The sequence below is a fragment of the Pituophis catenifer genome, unplaced genomic scaffold (assembly GCF_029215685.1).
Source record: "Pituophis catenifer annectens isolate HBS135680 unplaced genomic scaffold, rPitCat1.0.hap2 SCAF_2, whole genome shotgun sequence".
In the NCBI taxonomy this organism is placed as follows: Eukaryota; Metazoa; Chordata; class Lepidosauria; order Squamata; family Colubridae; genus Pituophis; species Pituophis catenifer.
The window spans coordinates 133255895-133277100 of NW_027256882.1; the positions used below are offsets into that span (position 1 = coordinate 133255895).

At 36.8% G+C, this 21206-nt stretch overlaps 1 protein-coding gene across 1 annotated transcript in view; it reads left to right on the forward strand.

Annotated features, from left to right (window-relative positions):
- GRB2 (growth factor receptor bound protein 2) overlaps positions 1 to 21206 on the forward strand; it is a 51824-nt gene that overhangs the window by 21645 nt on the left and 8973 nt on the right. Inside the window, exon 3 of the mRNA XM_070937571.1 lies at positions 14213 to 14310. Coding sequence (XP_070793672.1) covers positions 14213 to 14310 — 98 coding nt within the window. The remainder of the gene's footprint in view (positions 1 to 14212; positions 14311 to 21206) is intronic.

Genomic DNA, 21206 nt, shown 5'->3' on the forward strand with positions numbered 1-21206 from the left:
CAAATGTCCCTTCAGTCTAAACCATACTGGCTTGTTATATTGCTTGGATGGAGGACTGCCTTGAAGCCATACCTGAAATACAGAGATGGGGAGTTTCAAGCCATGTGCCAGCTTCCTCCCTGGCAGTGCAAGCCCTAAGGATGCTCTTAGCTGCATAGCTTTTCATACAGTGGTGGCTAGAAAACATTATCTCCCATCTGCTGCTGCCGCCGCCGCCAGTGTCGATAGAAGAGGAGAGATCACACCTGCAATTTTTCACTTCGGAATGCCTTAGGGCTCAACATTCTCACCGCTCCTGTTTAACTTCTACATAAAACTGGTAAATGAAGTCCTCTGTCAGTTGAAGTCTGGTATTATCAATGTACAGATGATTACCAATTACACATCTCAACCCTAGCCTGTGAAAGTGAAGGTACCAACATAGGGTAGCTAGCAGGGGTTGGGTGGGGAGGAAGAGACTTTGGTCCAATCCTAGCAAGACTGAGTGGCTATTTGGGCTTCTGGGTCTGGGTCACTTTTGGTCTTACGCTTTTCCAACTTTGAGAGACCACTTCTCCACTCCCCCAGACTCTCAGCCACTGCTCAGAGAGCCCGTAGCAGCAGTGGCTGGGAGGACTTTTACACATGTTCACCTTGTATGCCAATGCAAAGTCCTTTCCTCACTTTGGAGGTTCTTTTGATGGTCATTCATGCCCCAGTACTGCACGATTAGATCATTCTAGATGGGGGTACCATCGAAAACTATCTGGAAGTACAGCTGATCCGTAATGCAGTGGCAGGGACACCAATAGGCATTCCTTGCTAGGCCCGTGTTTTAATCTTACCGGTTACTATAATTTTCCAGGTGCAATTCAAACTGCTGGTTGTCACCTATAACACTCTTCACAAAATATAGAGCCCTGCCCTATTTATTTTAGGAACTTGCCTGTCTCCAACTGTTTCTGCCTATCTGGTATGCTCAGGCACAGAGGGTGTGCTTTAGGTCCCCTCACTTAACTGTTGCCATCTAGCAGGGGCAAAAAAACCTTGCCTTTTCTATTGCAATTCCTGTCCTCTGAATGTTTTCCACACTTGTAAGCATTCTACAAGTATATTAAAATCTGGAACAGTTCCCAGACTAGACTAGAGGTTAAGATTTTTATGAAGATCCTCTTTTTTACTCTGTGTGTGTGTGAGAGAGAGGGGGGGGGTAATGGTAAAATTTCTTTAAATTGTGTGTTCCTAATTATTGTAAGCCTCCGCCTTTTTGATACTAAGCAGGCTCAAAATCCGAATAACTAAATACATACATGCACATAGAAAAAGACACTCTGAGAAGTTAGGATCAACATGTTCTAGGAAGTATGTGTTTATAGGAATAAAATTGTAGCAAAGAAGCTTCTGTGTCAATCCTAAATCTTATTACTAGCAAAAACAGAGCTGTGTTGTTTCAGGCATTAACCAAGCACACAGTTGTTCCAGGCAGAAGTGTATTTGAGCACTCTTATTTTGTTTTAATTGTTGTGTCTTATTCCTTGCAGTTGGGATATTATCTTTCGCATTCTCCTGTTTGGGCCAGTATAGTAGGAGAGGTCTTCACTGCTTTGACTGCTGTTTGTGATTTGAATGGCATTTTGGAGTGAAGCACCAAGCTTATAGGAATATGTGGCACCAAAGGACTCATTCTGGTCTAATTGCCATTAGAAAAATATGTGGAGAGGGAGCTTCAGAAGAAGAAATTCCTGTATGGGTCCATTGGACACAATCCTAAACTTACTTTTACTGGAGACTGTGGTAAATAGTAAATAGTGATAAGTAATGTTGTTTCAGTTTGTGGCAACTTCCATAGCTTTTTATTTTACTTTATAATTTGTTTCTATTAGGTATATTGGGGGGGGGGGGGCGCTGTTGGAAATTTGAGAGAGAGAGAGAAATAAAGATTCCTTTGCTCTTTCCTGTACCTTTACTTTCCAAGTTGAAAAGAACATCCCCCCCCACATCCAAAAATGTCCTACCTCCAAATAAGGCCAATTTTGGAAGGATTAATCCTTCTGATTCATTTTGCCTGTGTAAATTGGCACTGATAGCATTGCTGCCTCCTAGAAACATCTGCACAGAAATTTAAAAAAATGATTTTTTTTTACTGCTTTAAAAAGAGCCTTAAGGCTTCTTGCACCACCACCCCCATTCTACAATTTAGGGTTAGCTAGGCACATTAGCCAAACTCTATCCCCCTTGTCAAATTCCTACTGTATAAACTATGAATGGGTATTTTAGAGGGCCAGAGAGAAAATAATCCTAGGGCTTGCTAGTCTAGAAGTTAGAGATCTGATGTAAAGAGGTTCGATTTAGGACTATGCCCACTCCTCTTGAAGGCAATGGTGGTGTCACCAGCTAGTATCATGATGGGTTCAGATAAGAGTTTAATGCTGGAAGAGAAGCTTTCTTCCTCTTCCATTCCAATACAGGTGATGGTGGTGATGCATGCCCCTCCATTAGCAAATATCTGGATGACCATTTGATGGCAATGAAGACTGGTGTTTGCTGAGTCCATTCCTACTATCAAGTGGTTCAGATTTTAGCAGCCCATAAAGCTTGCTATAAATTGTACTGTTCCTATGACGAAACCAAATGAAAGTCTCTTTCCTTTTGTTCCTATTGAAGCAGAACAGGCAAATTGTTTGGGATTTTGTCCCTGGCAGCCCATGATCAATTTAGAAGAGATTGGCAGAATTTCTGAAACACAGCTGTTTCAAATTCAAAGCTAAACAACTTTCCTTTTCATGCACATCCCTACTATTTATATACCGTACAGAGGATAAAGAAAGATGGAATTTTGTTTTAGGAATTGCTGGTATGAAAGCATCATTAACTATAAATCTGTGGCATGTATGCTTATTGTTAGCATAATGTAGACTGAATTACTCAACTACCCACTAAATTAGTCATCATTATTTCTATTTATTTGGGGGATTAAGAACAACATATACATCTTATTGTATGTATAGCAGTTTTGTATTTTGTGAGTCATGGACTTCAACATTCTGGGCAAAAAATAGTCACCTATAATGTTCATATGTATTTTAATGGTAAATCTGTCATTGGTATAATATTTTCAGTAAAAATTGGCCCCATTTGTTTTAAAGTTTCAAGCAAGGAGTGAAATGTTTTTCTCTACTTATATTTTCAGTTAATGTTGTCATGGTATTTGTTTGGTGTAGAGAATAAAAAGAACTCACTGGGGAAAATCATTGGAAAATAAGAGACTGAGCAACAAGATCAGTTAACAGGATGAAGAATTTGTAAGCTTTGGCATCCTAGCTTTTAAAAATGAAATTATATTACTTTTTCATATATTTGACAAGGTCAAAGCTTTTTAGGGATAAATGTAGAGAAAGAAGAAAATAGAAACAAAAGTACCAGATTTTTCACACTATAAGATGCACCGGACCATAAGACACACATTAGCTTTAGAGGAGGAAAACAAGAAAAAAAAAATTTGCCTCTGCCTCCCAGTATCCATCCGGTATTCATCTAGCTAACGTCCTTTCAGCAAACAGTCTGATCAGCTTCAGCACGTTATTGCAGCCCCAGCACGTGAGTTGCCACCATTCGCCACCGCCAGGGAATGTTGGACTCTTCGCTGCTGAACAGCTGATTGGTGGTTGGATCAGCCTCCTGGAATACCGCCGATCAGCTGTTCTAGGCAGTAGGGATCACCGCCGCCTACCGCCACCGTTTGCCACCACCGCCTATCGCTGCCACCTCCATTTGGTGGTGGCAATTGGCGATAGGCGGCAATCCCCGCCGCCTAGAACAACTCATCGGCAGTATTCTGGGAGGCCCATCCAACCACTAATCAGCTGCTCAGCAGCAAAGACTCCAGCTGCTCAGCAGCAAAGGCTCCAGTGCCCTGGTGGCAGTGAATGGTGGCAGCAGTGGCGGCAAACGCCACCGCCGCACCAACCCCCTCCCCCACCACAATATTCGCTGTATAAGACGCACACATTTCCACCCACTATTTTGAGGAAAAAAGTGTGTCTTATAGGGCGAAAAATATGGTACATATTATATTAATTACATAAGAGCAATAGAAACTAGTAAAAATGCTTTGAAGCATTTTTATTTTAAATAGTTTTTATTACATATATAATAAGTATATTGAAAGAAAAAGATAAAGCAAACCAAGCATTATAGAATATCTCTTTGTGTTGTCTATATTTCCAACATATTTTTTCTAAATCTGGATCATTAAAGTTACAATTTACACTATTCGATGTCCCTGCAATGTACTTTTCATTGGCATGATTTCTAGGGCTATGTGTACATAAATAAGTAAGCATCATAGTTGAATTAAGAAGGACGAGTCATAGATTTCTCTAGAAAAATTCCTTCATTTACTTTTAAAATTAATTTGATGTGTAAGTCACTTAATTGACTCTGGCAGCTCACAATAATTAAAGAGCAACAACCAAATAGAAACAATTTAAAAACAAATATATAAACATAAAAATATCAATAAAACCACATTAAAACAAAAAATAAATTGACCATAATCAGCAACCTTTGTAGAATCTCTCCATGGCTATCATACCCCTCCCAACACACACACACACACACACACACACACACACACACACCAGCAAAGCTATGTCATCAAGACCATCCTAAACCAGAAGGGTTTGGACCAATCTAAGGTTCAGGGGAATCAGATATTAAAGTGTGGGTATGATGGCTTCTTCTCCTGGGTCCTCCCAGATGACACTTTTTGTAGATACAGCCATAATATGCCCCTCCTGCTGAATGGGACAGGTAGATGTCACAGGAGAGGCAATCCCTTAGGGGAACTTTATTTTTTATTTGGATAGAGTCATCATATATAAAAAAAAATTCTCACGCAAAGAGAAGGTCAGTGATATAACAAAAATGCATAAATATTTATGCAGAGATAATTGTTCTTAAAATACACTTTAAGATCTTTTGATGCCATTTGGATTGGTTGATCTACATCATATAATTAAGATCTTTGTTTTACAGGCCGTGATCTGTTCCTCCATAGTGTTATCCACATGAAATTATAGTCTGGCAGCTTGCAAAGTTAACTCTTTAAGTAATTTAGTTCAGATGATTGGGGGTCGCTTAAAATTCATTTTCTCATGCTTATTCGATATATTTATTTTTTACATTATGAAGGAATGGATTCTACTAGAAATTCTCCCAATTATTTTTTAGTAATCTATATTTTCCAATAGTATTGAATATATAGCTTTAGTTATATTAACTGTTGTTTTAGATTTTGATCAGGAGTTAACATCTAAGACCAAGTGAACATTGGAGCAAATGTTCAAAACACATCTGGCCTACTCAATGTCAAGGTTTCCTTGGAATATTTTGAAACAATTCATCATGTCCTTCACATTATGTTCTAACACTGTACTGTACTATCCTCAGAAAACATGTCAACTCTTTTATCAAAAGGTGTTATCTTATTCATAGACTGTTAAAGGCATTTGACTTTCAGATTTGGGGGGCAATACATAATTTGGATATTTGATGTATGGTTATTTTATGTAATCATATTTATTCTTAAAAAGCTTTTTGCAGTATTTGAATTGTTTTATATTTATACTACAGTCAGTAATGATTGACCTTATGGTAAGTGTTTAGTTTGCTCTTAGCAGTAATTTCGTAGTTGAACTTAATCGTAATAATAACAACAACATATTATCTCATACTTGGGTGCAACCAGTGGTTTGTTGCCGGTTGCTTAGAACTAACTTTTCTCTTGTTTGATTTCAAAACAAAATACCGTATGTTCATATCATGTGGTGCATTTTTAGTGACTAAGAAGAAACCAATCTATTAAAAAAGGGGGATGCTAATCTATGAGGGCTATGCTAATCTATGGGGGGGGGGAATCAAAAGGAGTCTGACAGTGCATTTTTCCAATTAACACGTTTTATATAAAAAAGGCACAAGCTTTTGTGAGCTGCCGTTCACCATCAGATGCAATTCTATTTCTCAATAGCATTTCTGAGAAATAGTAATATGAGATCACCAATTTGCATCTGATGAAGTGAGCTGCAGCTCACAAAAGCTTATGCCTTGTAATAACATCTGTTAGTCAGAAAAGATACTACCAGGCTCTTTTTGACTTACTACCTAGCTAGTGAAAGATTTCTCACTGTGTGCAATTGAAAACTTCCTAATTCATAATTTTGGACAGATCAGAATTGAAGGAGCTGGCAAAACAGGTTGACTGACTTCAGTAATTATGGTGGGAGTAAACTTGCAATGCTGATTTTTCTAAGAAATTGGCCCATTATCTGTGTTGTGCTTCTTTTGTCGTGAATGGAATGATTAGATAGAACTCTGGCTGTATATGGGTGAGGCAGATTGCAGTTATCTCATTATTCTGATCTCATTACGTTAATGACTGTTGGTTGGAAGAATTTCTTACAAAATCCTTTATTCAATGGGTCACAAAACTAGCTGCAGTGTAGAATATTCTTAGATTTTTTTCTCTAAATGTTTCAGCAAAGGATAAAATATGAAAAGCAAAAAAAAGGGATAAAGAAAGGTTAAAGAAAAAGCAAAATCAGGGGTGCAAAGAGAAAGAAAAAAGGGGGGGGAATTTCCAACATTGTTTGGTAAAATACAGATATACATTAACCTCTTACTCTAAAACCAATAATAAATGTTATTTCTATAACCATAAACAATTCTAACTGACAGATCCCAAAATTAAATGTTCATTTCTTCCCATTTCTAGCAAGAAGCCCAAGTTTGTTTCCAAATAGAAACAAAGTTAGACAAAGTCTTTTCTTTAACCATAGTAGAACTTTCTTAGATTTTAAATACATATACAGACACTGGTAAATTTCCTTCTGGATTTGCAGATTAGTTTTTTGCTGCATATGGATTATTTGTGTTAACCATAAAACAGTTCATAGATAACATATATTTTCTATCTAGTCTTTGAATCTTTAATGCCCTTTGGAACATTTTTAGACCAACACATCTTTTTGAACTTCATAAGTTTGTTATTTAGAATCAGATTTAAAGTTAACTTATTTTTCTGCTTTCTGATCTATGAGTTCCATATCCTTGTAAAGGAAGATTACAAAAGGATTACAAACATTGAATTTAATTGCAACAAGTAGCAAATAATGGAGGATTACACAAAAGACCTATAATTAGTGGATCATTGACTTTCCCTCTGGTGACGATTGGTGGAAAGTACTGTGTTATGTAAAAGGCACTGAAGAGAGACAGAAGATAATGAGTGTTTGTTACAATTGTGTCACAAAGGTTATCACTGGTTTATCCTAACATTCTGGGGAGTTGTACAAGGCTGATTGGTCTAAACGTCCACAGTGCACTTAAACTAAGAAATGATAACATTAAAATTACTAGTTGCTAAACATTAAACTTAAACATTAATTTGCCAAAACTATTTCAACATTAAAATGAGGGTTTAAAGAATTTATAAGATATTGAGAGATTTTTGTGAAGAATGCCTGGAACAAACAAAAAAACAAAAAAACAAAAAAAACAAAAAAAAACCATTGCTGACTATTCAATTCCAAGTCACTTTGCCACTGACGTGGCAAAATAGTCATAATTTGCCAAGACACAGAAAGATCTCTTAGGAGTGCAGTTATCTGGGTAAATACTGTGTCGCCCATGGAAATGTCTTTGTTACTTGGTTTCCTATACTCATGCTTGAGTATATTATTGTAAGTATACAGTGTTGTAAGTATAACTGTGTCAGTGTTGCAGTTACCATAAGTACAGGTGGTGTACACATATTCCTAATTTTTTAAATATAATCCTTTCATTATTACTAGGAAGAGAGGAGGGAAGTATTCGGACTTGCAGATTTTGACATAATATAAAATTAAAGAAATCTGTGCATTTGAAATTTAAAGACCAGTTTCAGAAGCTCTACAGCAAGAAAAGAAAAATATAGGGGGAGTGGGAATTGTTTCAACACAAAAAATAAGAAATTGACTTTTTGTTCACTTCCATCCACTTACTTGAAGGATTTTGCACTTAATGTAGTTGATAAACCAGGTATTCCTGAGATACTATTTTTAGAATGGAATGGAATGGAATGGAATGGAATGGAATGGAATAGAATTAGAATAGAATAGAATAGAATAGAATAGAATAGAATAGAATAGAATAGAATAGAATAGAATAGAATAGAATAGAATAGAATTCTTTATTGGCCAAGTGTCATTGGACACACAAGGAATTTGTCTTTGGTGCATATGCTCTCAGGGTACATAAAATATCTTTTATATTAATTATGACTTCTTCCATGAAGGATTAACTGACCAAAGCAATTTTTTAAAATTAACATTTTTTAAAAAATAAACCTGATGTAAAGCATAGAAGAAATTAAATAAATGGTATGTATGTGATATAACTAATTAGAGGTTTCTTTGCACTGTTCCCTATATAAACACAGTATTCCTTGTTGCTGCTATTAAATGAAGATTGAGTTTGAAATAAGGAAGGATGTACTGTCTTCTGTTTCCGAGATAAAATCCCAAATGCTAGAGTTAGTTATAAACTGCTATTGCCTTAGGCTTCACACAGAAAACCCACTTCTCTGTCAAAGAGATCTGTTTCCTCTTTTTAAGAAGCTGTTTATGGGGAAGTTCTTGGAATTTAACTTGCAGCTATGGGGAGGACTGAACTTTTAGAGTAAGCTTGCAGAAAAAAACACACAAAATTAACTTTCAACTATGTATGAAAGGAGGGAAAAAAGGATATCCAATAAATGGCTTATTGGCTTTATTTGTTAATACCCATGACAATTCAGGACTCTAGAAAAATAATTGAAAATAAACTAGTATTCTCATTTTCCTTTTATAACAATTTCCAATGCATAATCTGCTACTTGTTTGCAACAAATTACCTTCATCTTGTTTTAAAGATCTGTACATCAATAAGAGAATGTTTAAGGATGCTAAATGATTTTTGTCTCTAGACTTGCCTCTTACTTCTTAACTGTTATGAAATAATGAAACTACTGATATAAATACAACTCGTAATTCAGCTGTCATGTTAAGTACTGCTACTATAGAAAGGAATTGCTTCCTGGCAGCTTTTAAGTTGTCTTATTATCAGCATTGATGATATTTCCACTTAGGGTGCTAATGAGAAGTGAGAGGGTCTCTTAACCCTCTAGAACAGGGGTGTCCAACGTGATTGCATTGCTGGTCGAATTAAGACATATCGCAATGTTTTTTGCCTTTGTGGAGCTGGGGTGCGCGTGGCCTGCTCTAGAGTAGAAAGATTTCCTCATAGTTAACCATGCCTGATAAAGAAATTCAAGTATCAGTTTAGTATGAGTGTGTGTGTATACACACATGCGCACACACGAATGCCTTTGGCAATGCGAGACAGTAGGAGCCAGGTTCAGAGTCCCATTCAACCAGGAAAAGTCTTGATGTCTTAGGGTTGGCTGCAACAAATGGTTGCAAGAACAAAATTGGAGGATATATTACCCAGCTAGGTGGAACTCCTAGCCAACCTTGGTTGATATTGAAAAGCTAAGCAGGTTCAGGTTTGGTTATGCCCAAAGGGATGGCCACCAAAGAATACCAAGAAATTGAAAAAACATTAATAAACATATGGAAAAGCGTCGTGATGAAGTGCTTACATCTTGGTCCCAAGAAAATTATATAGATATATTCATGAGATCCTCAGATGTCCCTTCCCTGCCTCTCCACATATTCCACCCTGAAGTGGCACATAAAAGCAACAGATAAATAATGTTCCCTTGAACACTGAACTCTCATATTTACAGCTGTTCTGTGTACTCAGGCCAACAAGCTGAATTTCAATAGACATAAACCACAGCTACCCTCGACAATCAGGAAACGTGCTTCCAAAACTCTATGATGAATAAAATGTAGAAATAGAAATGTTCTGCCATAAAAATCAGCTGTATTTGAAGTCATTCCAAAGCTCAACTCTGCATTCATTTTCCATAAGGTACCGGTAGTATTTAGTTCAAAGCATGTTGCAATTTGACCTAGGAAGTATATCAACTTCGTTTTATTGTCTAAATCTGATATATTTTTTGTTGTAGCTGAATCTCTTACAGCATTGCTTGTGTTAAACTTTTGTTTAACTTTTGTTATGGTCTATAGAAGGCCTAGGTTTTCCTCAGGGAAGCGTATGCACCATTTCCATCTTCAAGAAAGCTGGGGAATTTTGGAAGGAAATATATAATGTTTTGCTAACGTATACGTATCCAAACTACCTGAGAATATCCAACTGTATGAGAAAGTCAAAGTGTAGTCTTTTGAAGCCTGGAAGGCATACAAATTAGGGAAGGCTCCATTAAAATGTTCTTGTGTTTTGGGGGAAGAATTCTTGGTCTTCACTGTACAGTGGCTTATTTGAGATAATCTTCAGATTTCTTTGTTAGGAAAAGGAACATTTTCCAGAAACAATGAAAGGGATAAATATATTTTAAGTGACAACTATAAATACAGAATGAAAGTGATTTGACAGAGCAGTGAATGATGGCATTTTCTCAGTATATAAAAGTGTGGACCAAATTCCATATCTTCTCCTCTTACTCAGTAACATCTTCCAAATGAATTGTATCGGCCATTCTTAGATCTTGGAAATTTCTGAAGTTCAGAGTCATTGGATAAATAGTTCTGGGAAGACATTGTCTAGGATTATAGATAGCTAACAGCCTTCCATCCACAAGATTCAAGAGCATATTTACAGAAATCTCTCTCCCCTCCCTCCCGCAAAAGGGACATTTGTGGAGAAGTAGAATGTGTTATATAAATCTGATGCATTGGATCATATAGCAGATAATGAGAGGTGGGGTTTGTAGACTTCATTCTTACAAGTTGAAATAATAAGTGGGTAATTTCTAAATTCAAGATTACAAAACTGGGAAACTGCCTCTGTGACAAAGTTCATAATCATCAGAAGTGATACATTGTGTCAATATGTCTATCAAAATCCATGTGAAATTTCCCATACTTTGCTTTAATTCAGAGATATAGCGTATTATATAGAGGTACAGGGAATGGTTATACCTGAAGGACTATATTAAAATTAAAATGAGTGAGTTATTAGACCTTAGAGGATTAATGCTACAACTTAATATAAATATACTTGCAGAGGCCTGCAGAGAGTAGGGTGGTTTTTATTTAATTTTACAGTCTTATATAATACAGACACAGAATAAAGTAATAATTGAAACAATACAATTATCTTATAATTTAAGGTAAATCTTTTAACATGTGAACTGTGAGGAATCTTCTTATATTCTTATGTTTATGGAATGTTTTGTGCCAAAATAAGAAATACAAGCCAAACACTGTGGTTCAACAGAACAGAATATTTGTAGCTCAGGGTTGAACTGCGGGGTCCTTGGTGCTCTCTCAGCTTGGTTGTTTTCTTGCAAACGTTTCATTACCCAATTAGGTGACATCATCTTATTTTCTCCATGAAATAAAGAAAAGTTTAAGGGATTTCTACCAGGATTTTTGCTCAGTGATAAAGAACTGGTCCAAATGCAGTGATCAATAGTTGTTGTTTTTAAAAGTAAAAACAAGAATCATTGATTGCACACATATGTAGCATACCTATCAGAATATCCAGATTTCTTCGGACAGTGATGATTAACCTTTTTAGTGCCGAGTGTCCAAAGCGTGCGCGTGCCCAAACCCTCAAAATGCAATGCAAGCGCCCCACCCGTGTATGCGCCCCACCCCCACGCATGTGCGCGCATCCCCCACACATATGCCCCACCCCCCACACCCTATTTTGGTTTCCAGGTTGGTGCAGGATGCTTTCCAGGCCCAAAACGGGGCACAGGGGGGCTCATGCGGTGTCTCCGCGCCCCATTTTGGCTTCCAGGTTGGTTCAGGAGGCCTTCCATGCCCAAAATGGGGTGCAGGGGGGGCACGCGCAACCCCCCCAAATGCATACGCCCCACCCCCATGCATGCACATGTGTGTCCCCCACATGTGCGCCGCCCCCGCACATGTGCAGCAGAGACTCAAAGACCAGCTGGCTGGTGGGAGGCATGCACGCATGCGTGGTGGAGCTGGGCTGGTGCGATGAGTGGTGTGGCAAACATGCCATAGGTTCGCCATCACGGTCTTAGGATATTAATTTTAAAGGTTGCCTTTTCTTACTACCATGGGAAGCGAAAGCCGTGATTTGATGAGAAATTTCTTGCCCAACTCAGAACCTGATGACTAGAGCTAAGCAATTTCATCACTGCTATACATATAACTCAAGTGTAACTGCTAAAACTAGCCTAATTGGAGATCTTCCAACATAAAATAAAATGTTTCACTTCCCAATAATTTGTTTAGATTTACGGTAATTAGTGAGTTTTGCTCCATTAGAAGACATGTTACTGATTTTCAGTGATAGCCATACACCATCTTGCCTATATGACACACAAAGCATTCTTAAAATCCTGCAGCTGTGCATTTTTTAAAAAGGACAAGTTTAATTTCTAGTATTCTAGTTTTACTTGTATGGGGCAGGTCTATAATATATAAAAGTTAATAGGAAATTGAAAGTATTAATAAGCAACTATAGGCAGCTATTTTGGGCACATTTTATAAGTGTCCTAAGTGGAGATAGAGATAAGACTTCTGACCTATGACATGTTTAGAGCTTTTATCTTCATTGTTTACAGTCTCTCATTTTCCCTCAATACATTATAGAACTTTGTTCTACAAAGAACTCATGTTAAATTTCAATCAAGTATCAACGCTCCATAAACCTATATTCTGTAGTTAGTAAGTAAGAGATTTTAATGAGAAAGAAAGACTCAGTATCTTTGGGACTGAGTACACATATAAGCATTAATGTACCACTATACTACACTACAAACATTACTGTAGAACAAGGGTCCCCAACCCCCGGTCCATGGACTGGCACCGGTCCATGGCATGCCAGAAACCGGGTCACACAAACAAGCGAAGCCCCATCCGTGGGGTGCAGGCAGCACACAAAACCACGCCCCCTCCGGTCCATTGAAAAACGTTTCTCCACGGAACTGGTCCCTAATGCTCAAAAGGTTGGGAGCCACTTCTGTAGAAGAAGAGCAGGCAGAACTGGGGAGCAGTGTTAAGCATGTCATCAGGTTAGAGTTTTTGCATTCCCACAAGCGCTGCAGGTCAAACCCCTCCTGAGTTCTTTTTATCCTTATTTAGCACCAATTTAGTGTTGAACTTTAGTTGCACAGGTTCTTGTGTATAAGCTTGGATAAATGTTTTGTGCTGCATTGTCCTGATTATTTGCCTCTGACATTATCCTGGTTATTCAAACCTACACTTGACAGTATCTTTGAATTATTGTGTGCTAGAATAAAAGTAAAGTACAAGACACATTCTCTATTTTACTTGTGTAATGATTTTTATATGGAGTATTATAATGTTTACATAATTACAAAATTTACATAATTTTGACTTCTGTATAAATTAATATCTTCTTCTTCTCTCAATGTTTAAAAGAAACTGTTAAAAGGTGTAACGGTTTGATGTAGACTTTTTATTTGACTGGTTTTAAAAAAATCCCATGGTGGGGGATAAGGACAATAATTGTGGGTGGGATTCTTACTTTTTTCAATTAGCAAGATATGCATTTACAATATCCCTTTGGGGCATGTAGTAAAAATAAGTGAATTGCTTTGTCATTTGAAAATACTCTGTGGTCATTTTAGGCAGGGGGAGAGGGAAGACACTAGGCTTGAAAGAAGCATGTCTTTAAAACTGGAGCTGTACAGCTTGATTGAGGGGTGACTATAACACAAATTTGTTCTACATCATAGATTCTTGGTATTAGAAACTCATGTGTGTGATTCCCTCAGTCCCTTATCCTCCTGGAATAGTGAAGCTGTGTTCTTATTAATTAACTCGTGTTTCATGGTGAGTTCCAGAATAAAGCTTGACATTTAAACATCTGATTTACTTTAACCAAAACTCTTAAATGGTGAAGCTGAAATACTAAATATGGAACTGGCAAATTGGGTGTGTACTTAATTATCCCATAAATACAGTCTTAGAAAGCTAAGTTATTTTCTCTCCTTTACTTCTGCCCATTTCAACGATTAGATTTTCTTTAAAACTAGCTGGCTGCTAGCAAAAGAAACCTGAAATGATGTGTATTGTTTGTTAGCATGTTATCCAGAAATAGAACCTGTCTTCCTTTCCTCTTTTTCCAGGTTTTGAATGAAGAATGCGATCAAAATTGGTACAAGGCAGAACTCAATGGCAAAGATGGCTTCATTCCCAAAAATTATATAGAAATGAAACCACATCCGTAAGTAAAGCATTACTGTTTCCTCAATTATTTGGCACACTTACTGACTGAGCTGTGGTGAGAGGAATAAAATTCTTTATTAAATTACAATGCAGAGAGCAATATAAAAACAACTTTGTGAGTAAATAAATGCATAGTTGCTTATAAATCTGAGACAAGACTGACCAATGTACAGGTAGTTCTTGACTTACACCCACATTTCTGTTGTTAAGTGAGACATTTGTTAAGTGAGTTTTGCCCCATTTTACGAGCTTTCTTTGCCACAGGTGTTAAGTAAATTCACTGTATTTTTAAGTTAGTAACACGGCTGTTAAGTGAATCCGGCTTCCTCATTGACTTTGCTTGTCAGAAGGTTATAAAGAAGATCACATGATTCCAGGACACTGCATAAATATGAGTCAGTTGCCAAGCATCTGAATTTTGATCATGTGATCATGGGGATGCTGCAGTGGTCAAAAGTGTAAAAAAACAGTCTTAAATTACTTTTCAGTTTAGTAACTTGGAACGGTCACTAAATAAACGGTTTTAAATCGAGGACTGCATGTAGTAGAATAATTATTGTTTTATAAAACATATAGTTCAGTTACTTTGCCACAAACTTTGGATCTATGTTTAACATAGATAAGCAACAGTGCCCTCAAAATATTTTGAACTCAATAACTGGTCACTTGCTATGTTTGCTATGACTCATGGAAATTCTAGTCCAGGAGGGAATCTGATTTCCTACCATTAAAGCAGAAGTTTTAGATGATAACTCCAGCCAAAAATTCATTTGAAAGCACTCTTAAGTTAAAAAGGTGAGGATTGCGTCTTTTGACTTGTATCTCTAAGTAAAAACATCGTCAGTCTCATGAGAAAAATTATGATCTAATGCACTATGCAATTTTTGAATAGAAGGTGTCATCAAGCTGAAGAGTGAAGCTAGTAGCATAGTTGGTTGTTTACATTGGCAGCAGAGAAATAGATCATGTGAAGCTGAGTTCCTTGTTAGTGCATTCATAGCTAGTATTGCAGAATCAGCAGTTAAGGCCAGGTTGTTTGCTTTTGCTGCAGTTATGGCTATTCATCCAGTACAATATTTGATTCTGGTCTAGTGACGGTGGTGATGTAACTATTCAAAAGAAAGCCTGGCAGGGGACGATGACACATTTTTGCACTAAAATTCTTTCCTGTGCTTATTTCGTTCCTTCATCGGTGACAACATTATTCTTGGTACGCCTACACAAAGCCTACAGAAAATCTTCGTTTCTCAGAAAGTTTGTGTGACACATCAGCAATAGCAAAAGCGTAGGTTGTTTTGTCTTGATGTGAGTAGTGCAATGTAAGCATGGCCCTGGTCTCTGTGCTGAAAAATGTTAATAGCAGCTTCACACTCATTAAACAGTTAATAGAAATCGCATCATTACAGAAAAAAATTAAACATATGACCTGCCTAAAAAAATGATGCAGTAATCATTTCAAAGCTTTCGGTGAAAAATGATTCCAGGGGAGAGTTAATATTGAGCCTTTTTTTGAGCTTTTCATTTTTGTTCTTACTGCTTTATATTGCCTCTTTTGTTCCTTCTCATCTCTAATTCTCGTAAGTTTTAGGGTGCCCATTGTCCTGCTTTCCCTGCTACCGTTTTTCCACTCCTTTCTGGCTGCCACAAGTGTTGATTACTCTAAGAAATACTGTACTATAACAACAACCCAGAAATTATCTGTTATGGAATAAATTGTAGAAATTGATGTTTAAATTTTTTGTGATTAATATTTCTTATTTGTAGGAAGCTGTTTCTTAATTCATATGTAAAATGAAATTGAAACTGAATATTAAATCAGAACTAGGCATCTTTTTTTCTATACTTTTTCTTCAGAGGTAACATCAGAAGAATACAGAGCAATCAATGAAATCATTCTCTTTCCTTTTGTTTTTGCCACTTTCAGCCTTTCATTCTCTACAGCCCATATTCTCCTGAAATAATATTTTTGGGGGAGGGTTGCTTTCAGATCGACTCCTGGTGATTGCCTGCAGCTAATCCCTGCAATTATTTGGCAAGGGGTTTTTTTGGGGGAGGGGGGAGGTTTGCCATTGCCTCCTCCTTAGGATGGGAAAGTGGGTAACTGGCCCAGAGTCACCCAGCTGGTTTCATGCCTAAGGCAATAAAACAACTTGGGGTCTCCCAGTTTCTAGCCTGGTGCCTTACACCACTCACTCTCTAAATTATCTCCCCCCTTCTCAACAAACCCCACTAATACCTCAATGATCCAAAATTTAATAGCTCTACTCTAAAATCATATGTCATCTAAATCCAAGTCTTCTCAAAGATAAGAATAGCGTTTTGGCAGTGGAACAAAGAAGGTGGTAGGCTCCACCCATTCATTGCACCTGTTCAGGCAGAGCCCTCTGTCTGTCTGCTTTAATTTTGATTACTGTACTAAATGGAGAATGGGGATTGAGCTAACTATCTGATTCGGTCCTACAGAAGAATAAGTCCAGACTAATATACCCCCTCCTCAAAATATCTTTCAGTGTAACTCAAGAGCTTGAAAATCAAGGAAGGAAGGAGGGAGGAGAGAGAGAGAGAGAGGGAGAGAGAGGGAGAGAGAGGGAGAGAGAGGGAGAGAAAGAAAGAAAGAAAGAAAGAAAGAAAGAAAGAAAGAAAGAAAGAAAGAAAGAAAGAAAGAAAGAAAGAAGAAAGAAATCAAAGAGAAAAAGAAAGAAAGAAGAAAGAAAGGAAAGAAAGAAGGAAGGAAGGAAGGAAGGAAGGAAGGAAGGAAGGAAGGAAGGAAGAAAGAAAGAAAGAAAGAAAGAAAGAAAGAAAGAAAGAAAGAAAGAAAGAAAGAAAGAAAGAAGAGAAAAAGAAAAGAAAGAAAAGAAAAGAAAAGAAAAAAAGAAGGAAAGGAAAGAAGGAAAGGAAAAGAAAAAAGAAAAGAAAAAAAGAAGAGAAGAAAAGAAGAAAAAAGGAAAGGAAAGAAGGAAAGGAAAAGAAAAAGAAAAGAAAAGAAAAGAAGAGAAGAAAAGAAGAAAAGAAAAGAAAAAAGAAAGAAAGAAAAGAAATACTGCCTTCAGAGAGCTTGAAAGAAACAATTCAGTTGCACAGAAACATGAAGCAAATATTCCCTGGTCTTACAGGTAGTCCTCAATTTACGACCACAATTGAGCCCAAGATTTCTGTTGTTAATTGAAAAGTTAAGTGAATTTTGCCCCATTTTACGACCTTTCATGCCACAGTCGTTCAGTGCAGCTGTTATGCAGTGTGTTGCAACAACACTGCAGCTGTTAAGTCAGTAACACGGTTATTAAGTGAATCTGGCTTCTCCATTGACTTTGCTTGTCAGAAGATCACAAAAGGTGATCACATGACCTTGGGATACAGCAAGCATCATAAATATGAGTCAGTTGCCAAGCATCCGAATTTTGATCATGTGACCATGGGGATGCTGCAACGGTCATAAGGATGAAAAGCGGTCATAAGTCACTTTGTTCAGTGTTGCGTAACTTTGAACGGTTACAATTAAATGAAACTGTTATGAGTCGAGGACTACCTGTATTTTTCTTTTTTATCTTTCCCTTTTCAGATTAGTCCAACCACAGAAGCAGCTTTTGTAGGCATAAGAATAAAGCTAGAGGTAGGGTCCTCCCTTCATTTCTGAAACTGGAACATGCTGGCTACAAATTCTCTACCTCTGGGTTAGAATTTTGCTTCCCTTGTCAAGGAGAACGAGGGGCCAAGAAAGAGCAGATAGAAAAGAAAGGGGAATGTTTTCCAGTCCTGTAGGCAAAAGGGAGACTCATGAACTAATCCACTGCACTCCAGAATGATTGTCTGCATCCCATATTCAGTAAACAATTGGAATGGCAGGGAATAGGAAAAGGAAACTGTAGCCACTTCTGCTTCTAAACATCTTGTCCCAGGCAATCTCTCAGTATCTACACAAGCACACGCATGCTCGCACATGGACGCACATTCTTCCATTAAAGAAAGATTTTTCAGAAGCAACAGGCAGTTCTTGCAAAGCAGGGTCAGAGAGATTGCTCAGATTTGTTCCGTGGGCCCAAGGAGGAAGGAGACACTGGGCCAAATGAGAAATATTGATGGCCAAATGTGGCCAGCACGCCAACATTTCTAGTTATCTGTTTTAACTCTTTCTCAGATGATTCAGGAGGGGATTGCAAAGCACAAAAAATGGTGAGGTTAACAGAGGCAAACTACCGGTACATTGAAATTAGGTTATAAAGGGCAAGTATCTGTAGGGTGCCATACTATCATTGTTAGCTAATTAAGCACTTGTTTTATTAGTCAGTGGTTTTAATAGCCATTAATTTGTTAACCGTTTATGCCACCCAAAACTTAAATAAGACGTCAAAGTTCAATAATTTTAAAAAGTATAACTTCATAATTATATATATTTAAATAAATAAATAATTGTTAACCCTATTTATATAAGCAATCCTTTTATTTTTATCCTTTCCCAATAATACATTAGAGTAAAATATATACAGAGGTAGTCCTCATTTAGCAACCACAATTGGGACCGAAAACTCAGTCTTTAAGCAAAATGGTTGCTAAGTGAAACTATGACAGTGCTTTGGATCTTACTTCAGCTTTCCTTTGCTTTACAAACCTGTGAAGGTCATAAATGCAAGAATTGAATGCAAAGTTACTTTTTCATCACTGTCATGACTGCAAGCAGTCACTGTCCAAGGCTGTTGTTAAATGAAGAATATCTGTATTCTTAATTTTTTAAAAAATAACATTGTTTCCTCCTTTCTAATTCTGACTTCTAAAATACATATTCAAAATGCCTCTCAACTGACAGATTTTGTTCTGCCAAGCATTCTGGAAAACTATAGTTCTAAAGTACAGTTGGATAGGTCTTGTTTTACCTAGGATAATAATAAAGCAAAGTGCTATTTATAGATGCCTCTTTTCAGTCAAGGTTGAAAATAATTGTATGTGCATTAAACCCCCCAAAATAGAAATATGTTCTTTATTTGCTTAATTTCAAAGTTCCAACAAAAAAGGAAGAGCTCTCAAAAGGTAGAGATGTTTCCTTCTTAATAATCTTTGAGCAACTCCTACATTTTATACTGGGTTAAAATTTGATATGAGGAAAAATAGATTTTAGGCACTACTATAAAAATGCTGAATGGATCATAAACTCAGCATCTTTTTGTTTAATGCAATTAAATTGCAATGAGTAATTCTTGGCTTTCACTTAGTTTGCTTTGGTCATTGGTAAAATAGTGTGGTGTGGTTTTGAATTGGCTGACTCTAGTAATAAATAGCATGCCTAAAATTACATTCTATTGACTTGCTTGACATGCTGAATGTGAAACAAAATTGAGCCCTGTATAATGTGGCACCATAATGACTGACCACAAACAGATTCAGAGGTTCTTTGGTGGTGATTGGTATAAATAATAATTGCTACATTTTGGAGCCAAAAACTTAGGTCAGTTTGCATGCTGAAACATTTTTTTTTGCTAGAACTGTAAACACCCAATCTGTATATGCCCTTAGATTTGCTTAGACAACAGATCACACAATTAAATTTATATATTTGCCAAATTATTTGATGGTTATTTAAAGGATCGGTTCTCCTGATTACATCTACCAGAGTGGGAAGGCAAGAAATACTGTGGTTCCCCTCTCCTAAAGAGGTACTTCTAGTGGGACTAAGAAGAAGAGCCTTCTCCATGGTAGCTCCCTTCCTGTGATCCATGGATCATCTCTATGAAGATAAGATTAGTCCCCACTTTCATACTCTTTCTTTTTTTTTTTTTATTTTAAATAAATTTTTATTAAAAATTTTCAACATTAAAAAACCAAACACAATTTTTCACTCATTACAGCATTTCCATATCGGTATCAATATCATCCATAAATTCATATTTACATAGGTTCTATTTCTATGGTTCACTATCCTATATTATACTGTTGTTTGAATTATAATAATATTTACACACAAATACGATATAATGTCATCAATATTATATAATTCTTATACAATAATTTTACTCCTATTCTCTAGCCATGTATACCATCTACTCCAAACTTGATAGTGCTCCAATTCTTCTCTCTCTTTCAATTCCATAGTCAACCTATCCATCTCTGCACACCCAAGTACCTTTCTTATTATCATTGCCTCTGAAGGAGTATTAGTCTGTTTCCAATTTTGAGCAAAAATGATTCTGGTTGCAGTTAATATATATATTATATATTGAATTTTTTTACCCATTTTCCCATCTGAAATGCCCAATAAAAATAGTTCTGGCTTCAGTTCAATCTTTTGTTCAGTAATTTTTTCCAACCATTCCCTTATTTTTTGCCAATACTTTCTGGCTTTGGGGCAGGTCCACCACATATGGTAGAAAGTTCCTTGTTTATAACTACATCTCCAGCATTCGGGTGAACAGTTTGGAAACATTTTGGCTAATCTAGCTGGGGGTAAATAAACATTTAGATAGATAAAACATTTTGTAAAGGTTTTCCTTATAGGCTGCTGACATCGTTAATTTATAATTTTTCTCCCATAATTTGTCCCAATGGTCTAATTCAATACTATATCCGAACTTTCTAGCCCAGCTTATAATCGTCTCCTTCACAGTTTCTTCTTCCATTTTAAATCTTAGGAAGAGGTTATATGCTTTGGTAATCATTTTTCCCTCTGTCCCTAGCAATATTTTATCCAATTCCAGTTGTTTTCCATAGATGCCATACTGTTCTAAATCTTTTTTATATCTTGTCCTGATTTGGAGATAGGACCACCAATCAATCTTTATTCCTTGATTCTTTAGTTCCTGATCAGATTTTAATTCTCCTTGTTCATTCCAATAGTTCTGTATATCTCACAGAACTTATTTAAATCTAATACGTTTGGGTAAATCATCGCCTCCATTGTTGATAGTC